General features: G+C 41.9%; 1 protein-coding gene across 2 annotated transcripts in view; it reads left to right on the top strand.

Annotated features, from left to right (window-relative positions):
• ca14 (carbonic anhydrase XIV) overlaps positions 1 to 6,690 on the top strand; it is a 37,452-nt gene that overhangs the window by 6,865 nt on the left and 23,897 nt on the right. For both annotated transcript variants that reach the window (XM_016574920.1, XM_016574919.1), the window contains exons 3-4: positions 3,521 to 3,700; positions 4,130 to 4,275. In XM_016574920.1, coding sequence (XP_016430406.1) covers positions 3,521 to 3,700; positions 4,130 to 4,275 — 326 coding nt within the window. The remainder of the gene's footprint in view (positions 1 to 3,520; positions 3,701 to 4,129; positions 4,276 to 6,690) is intronic.

Here is a 6,690-nt window from a genome sequence, read left to right as displayed (position 1 = left end):
TATTGTATTTCTGATGTTATCTATTTTATCAGTGAAGAAATTCATAAATTCATTACTATTAAACTGTGAGGGAATATTTAGATCGGGTGGCGTCTGGTTATTTGTTAATCTAGCCACTGTGCTAAATAAAAACCTTGGATTGTTTTGGTTATTTTCTATTAGTTTGCAGATATGCTCAGCCTTGGCAGCTTTTTAAGCCTGTCTATAGCTGGACATAGTGTTTTTCCATGCAATTCTAAAAACTTCCAAGTTAGTTTTTCTCCATTTGCGCTCAAAATTACGAGTTTCTTTCTTGAGAGAATGGGTATTGCTGTTGTACCATGGCGCAGTACTTTTTTCTCTAACCTTTTTTAATTTGATGGGGGCAACAACTTCTAATGTGTTACAGAAAATAGTGCCCATATCGCTAGTCATTTCTTCTAGTTAATGTGTATTTATGGGTACACAGAGCAGTTGAGATAAATCAGGCAGGTTATTCGTGAATCTATCTTTGGTGGTTGGAACAATGGTTCTACCTGGACGTTAACGTGGAGCCATATAGTTAATATCAGTAATACATATCATGCACGATACAAGGTAGTGGTCAGTAATATCATCACTTTGAGGTAAAATCCCTATATCAGCAAGATCAACTCCATGCAATATAATTAAATCTAGCATATGATTAAAATGATGAGTGGGCCTGGTGACATTTTGCTTGACTTCAAAAGAGTTTAATAAGTCTGTGAATGTAAGTCCTAACGCATCATTTGTATTATCAATGTGAATGTTAAAGTCTCAGATGATTAGCGCTTTATCAACATTAACTAGGGTGACCATACGGGCCATTTTTACGGGACGCGTCCTTGCCAGGATTTCTATATTGCCTAAAATATCCAGGTTTTGGCTGTTTTGTGCAGATCGATCGTTGTATGCAGGGTGCGAACTACGGGGGAGCTAGGGGGAGCTCGGCTCCCCTTAATAAGACATGGGCTCGCCTGAAAACGGGATTTGTGAAATTTTTGGGGGTCTCAAAAAATATTGACAATGTGTTATTTTGACGTGCAATTTCAGTTTTGTGTAATGTGATCATCGTGGATTATTATGTGTAAAATTGCAAAAATATCATTCATTCATGCATGACGGCGATTTAAACCTAATTCACTTCAATAAAGATAACTATACATGCTATTCTTGTCATGAGCATCAAGGTGTGGGGGCGCTGCGGTGCAAATTCCACTCATGTTTAGTACATGTTAACTCAAAGATCCGTAGAAAAAATATAAACGCTGGACTCTGTGGTCGATTCTGTGTTAAGGTAAGGCATGAAATTCGCAATTATGTGTTGTGGCTGGGTTGTTAAAGGTCTGCGTGACTCTCGATGTCTTAGGCCTAATTGAACGGAGGAATTATGGTATTCTTCTGTAGCCTGACAACGAGTAACTTTAACCGTTGTTCATGTGAACTCAAAGACAGCCCGATGCTTTGTTTATAGACTATTTGTGGGTGGCTGTTTGTTGTTTCACCTATCAATTCATGTCGATAAAGTATAATAGGGTAAATCCTGTATAGTGATTTATCCTATATAGTGCTATATAGTGCTTGCATAAAGCAAGTAGTGCATACAAAGATACATAACAGCTAAGTTACAAGTGTAAGTCATTGTAAGCCCTCTTTTGAGGCACGCGCACGAACACCCCGCCCCCCGACTGTAATGGCTGCTGAAAATTCCGATGCATCACAGGAATAAATGACATTTTAAACATATTACAATAGAAATTTATTAATAGAAATTATTCAAATATATTACAATTTTAATTATATTCCACAATATTACAGTTTAATTGTATTTTTAATCAAATAAAAGCAACTTTAGTGAGCATAAGAGACTTCTTTCAAAAACATTTTTAAAAAAAATCTTGCTGACCCCAAACTTTTGAACAGTAATGTATGTTCGCACAATGGAGAAAAAAAAAAAAGTGTATAAACAATTTTCTCTCAGAAATTGTAAGAAACTGCAAGTAACACATTGAATTAGTATTATATATATATATATATATATATATATACACATATACATATACATACACACCTTGCTACGTGTACTGCGTTAGGCTAACCGAGACTTGTCATTTGCACTTATATATTGTTGCTCTTTTGTTAGTTTTGACTGCTTTTATTGTCCTCATTTGTAAGTCGCTTTGGATAAAAGCATCTGCTAAATGACTAAATGTAAATGTAAGTTGTATTAAAAATATTTTATGGCATAACACCCATATCTGGTAGGCTACTTAAGTAAAAAGTCGAGTTTTTATGTCTAGTTAATAAATTACACTATTAGTCTACTTTGCCCATCACCATTTATTGATCAAATAACAATCTATAAAGGTGCAAAACGCATTTACTTAGGCTACATGCTTATAACAGTAGCTTAGTCTAATAAACTCATTTAGACCAAAATACAGTAGTCATTTGGTTTGAGCCAGGTTTCAGTGAAGCTAAGCAGAGTACATCAAAACTATTATCTGTGATAATTTCATTTACAATAACTGCTTTGGGTGCGAGTGATGTAAGGTTTAGGAGCCCAAGCTTTAAAAATTGGTTTTGTTCATTTATTTTGCATTTTTCCGGTTTAATCATAAAAACTTACAAAAATGTACATTTTGTGCTTGTAAACGTTACATACTAATCCGTACATATAAACAATTACACCAGGCTGCATGTATAATAAGGCCTAATCAGTGTATTGCTAAATACACAACAGCAAATAATGGTTTCAGCAAATAATGAGGGTGAATCTGCAACCTGCCAAGAACTTGTCTAGGTTATATTTAACTTACAAAAAAAACAAAAAACACTTGACATGAAAATTTTCAGAAATGTTAATTCTGAACCCATTAATTCTGAACAAAATGTTACTTGTTTGAGTGATGCTTTGTTCTCTGTCCATGTTTGGGGAAGCATGCAAGAGGTAAACTGGCAGTGGCCTGGAGTATGTCAGTTGTCATAGAGATCTCCTTGGCAACTACAGATCAACCAGAGCAACTCTGCCACCCCCTCCCCACTTTTTGGAGTTGAACAGGGGTTTGGGGGGATATTCTTGGTGAACAGTGAGATTGAGTGGGCCTCTAATCCCTGTGTATACAGAACTGACTTGGCACCAAGCTGAAACACTCAGACTGATATGCAGACGTTTTCTTGTAATGTACAATAAAAATATTTATTTTAGTAAACATATTGAAATCTTTTTTTGGTCTCTTTTATGTTGATCTGTCCCTCCTTTGTCTTTTAACATCTAAATTCACTACAGAATGTTTCAGCACTGAAAAAATGTGTGTGTGTAGTCTATGCTTTTGTAACCACGTGTCTCCTCATTAACTTTGCATGACTTAACACTTAGCTAATACTTCATTATGAGCTTCCATAACATGTTATAAAGAGTCAAACAAACATTTTCTTATATGCTGTTCATTGATTTTTCATTGATTGACTTCCACACCCACATTCACCTCGCTGTATCACCCTTATGTGTTTGTGTTAGGTGCTGTGGGACAGCCAGAATGGACTGAGTTCTTTCCTGACTGTGGTGGTTCTAGTCAGTCACCCATAAATGTGGACACATTGCAAACACTGTATGATCCAACGCTAATCCCCGTGCAGCCCCTGGGATACAACCATTATGGGAAGAGGCCATTCACCCTCTACAATAATGGCCATACAGGTAAATTTGTCTTTTGTTACCCATTCAAAATGGTCTCAGACTTAGACACAGACAGAAACTATGAAACTCTGCCATCCAGTACTTTTCACAATACACATGGTTTCAAGCAGCTTCATATAATATTTTTATGTTTATAATATCGTTATGCCTCATAGTTGCAATTTAGCAAATTCAAGCTATTTTGCAACTATAAGGTATGAAGATATTAAGATTTAGAAAATAAACTTTAGATAAAGTGGCCTGAAAAAGTATTTGGATGCTTAAGTCACACTTAAAAATTCACAAATGTCTTTGCATATTGCAATGACATTTATACGTTTGAGTGTGACTAAAGTCTATGTCACTGTGCATAAAACTGTGTGACAGCGAAATACTGTTTGCTAAATATGACCCTTTCCTCTTAAACCTCCCACTTGTTTTCTCACACAGTGCAGATGACATTGCCACATTGGATGAGCGTGGTTGGGTTGCCATGGCATTATAGTGCTGTACAGCTACACCTGCACTGGGGTAGTGAAGTGGGAGTGGCTACAGGAAGTGAACACACCATTAATGGACAGAGCACTGCAGCAGAGGTGTGTGCTTGTGTTGTGGCATGCATAATGCAATGTTTTTAGTCATTTTTGCAGATTTGTGTGAACAGGGATAATTTTGACAATATTATTGTCTGTATGTGAAACTTTTCGAAAAAGCAAATGAAATCACATTTTTGTATAGTACAATCATTATTGTATAAACTTACCCCGAGAAGCATTGCTTTAAGGCCTAGAGATGAAGTCAGGAGCCTCACAGGTGCTGATTCCAATGTTTCAAATGGAGACCTAGTGAGCTCTTCCAAGACAGGATAAGTCCCAGGAAGGAACAGAAATGGAACAGAAAGGTCTCAATAGTCTCGCACCACGCATAACATGTAAGACAAGTGAATGCCTCCCCAGAGAAACACTTTCAACTAGAATGTGCTCAGTAGCAATTGCTGTCAATAAAAAAGTAAACAGGGCAATGCCTGCAGAAAAACACTCCTGAGGGAACTCCAGTACTGAACCAACAGTACAGTGGGTCTAATTTGCAAATCTAGCACCAGAACTCATATAGCTTCTATTTGAGAGCATATAACCTCCCATTGGAGGGTAGTACAATCGACGCAATCCAAGATGGGTATAGACCCCATCCTTTTTTGGCACCTGTAAGTGCCAGCTGTAAAAGCCAGACTCTTTTTGAGAAGGAGACAGATCTTTTATGGCTATTCTCTTAAAGGTAAAATAATTTCTTTAGCTCAAAACGGTAGCTTCTTGAATGCCAAAATCATATTTTATGGTTTGAAGAACCTAGTCTTCATGCTGCAAGATGGATAGAGAGGCATCAGGTGCTCTGTAGCTGACAACGGTTAGTTGGCCACTTGAGCCTAAATGAGAAGGCATGGCCACTTGTGTTGTGGGGAGAGTGCCTACAGTTTCTCCAATTGCGACATGAGATATGAGAGGTATAATGTTGTGCAGGGGGAATCTATTCTACAGGAAGAATAATCAAACTTGGTAAAAGAGAACGAGCATGAACCATGGGGCACCACTCATTGTGACCATATTGTCACGGATTTGTGACACAAGGCACAACTGAACTCTGAAAGCCTGACCCCCCCACCCCGCCCCAGTTCTCCCAATCTATGCACTCCTAATCACAGATAACTTAATAGAGCATCGGCCGGATAAAATGTCCACCTAAAGAAAACTGATCTGAGGAATGAAGGTGTCACAATTCGCTGGAGAACGGGCACGAGGAGACGTGGAGATTTCACAGAACGAGAGTCATTTAATGATCCAATAAGGAGACACAGAGCACAAGTATGATGTTCACAACAAGTAGACCCGGCAGAGGAGAAATGCACAGACAAGAACTTATAAACACAGGACAATTACCAAACACAGGTGCACAGAATGACTAATTAACTAAACGAGGACAGGAACATGACCAAATAAGGGAACACAGGAACAGAAACAGGGGCAAAACATAAGAAAACAGGTCCATGATCCTGACATATCGCCCCCCTCCCGGAAGGCCGTAGAACAACAGAGGAGGGGCACGGGTGGGAACTTGGGAGGCGGCTCAGGAGGAGGAAGGACACCCGGGAGGGGGCCGGCAGACAGAGACCAGGGAGGTGACGATGGAGGGAGGAGCCAGGAAGGAAACAGGAAGAACTTGGAGCAGGAGGAGCCAAGCAGGACCCAGGCCAGAGGAGCCCAAGGCGGAGACGGAGAGCCAACGAGCCAGGGGGATGCCGAGGATCCGGGGGGCCAGGGTGAAGCCGAGGGCTCTGGCGTATGAGGCGGAGATCCGGAGATCCGCGGTGGAGCCGGAGCGACTGAGGACCAAGGCGGAGCTGGCGGGAGGGAGGAGCCCAATGGAGCTGGTGCTACGGAGCGACGAGGTGCAGCCGGAGGTGCGGAGTTCTGAGGCGATGGCGGGTCGACCCCGACCAAGGCGGAGCCGGACGGACGAGGGGAGCCCGGTTGAGCTGGTGGATCAACGGGTGACGGTGGAAGCGAGGGAGCTAGGAGCCGAGGTGGAGCCGCTGGGTCTACGGGCCGAGGCGGAGTCCGGGCCTCGGAGGCTGGAGGCGGAGATGAGGGATTCTCCAGCCATGGCGACGATGGAGGATGGCAGACCCACGGGGCTCGCACCAAGTCGACCTCCAGATCTGTTTCCCAGTCTATCAGGTCCCCTTCTAAGTCCAGCAGTCCCAGATGTATAATTAGCTCACCCTCAGCCGCGGGCAGTGCAGTGGGCGGAGCTCCACTCCGCGCTCTTACCGTCCATGGCTTGCTCCCTTGCGGTGGGCACTGTCACTGGTTCTCGCACCTGGTCTGACGGGTGGGGCTCCTCATCCGGGGAGATCCTCCGCTCAGTCGCTCGGCATTGCGCTGGCTCATTGATCGCGGCGGTGATGGGCTCTCTGTCATCGGTGGGCTCGGGCTGATGCTCTGCACCGCGGGGGG

The sequence above is a fragment of the Sinocyclocheilus rhinocerous genome, unplaced genomic scaffold, assembly GCF_001515625.1.
Source record: "Sinocyclocheilus rhinocerous isolate Xijiao unplaced genomic scaffold, SAMN03320098_v1.1 scaffold1705, whole genome shotgun sequence".
In the NCBI taxonomy this organism is placed as follows: domain Eukaryota; kingdom Metazoa; phylum Chordata; class Actinopteri; order Cypriniformes; family Cyprinidae; genus Sinocyclocheilus; species Sinocyclocheilus rhinocerous.
This window is presented reverse-complemented; position numbering and strand designations above follow the sequence as displayed.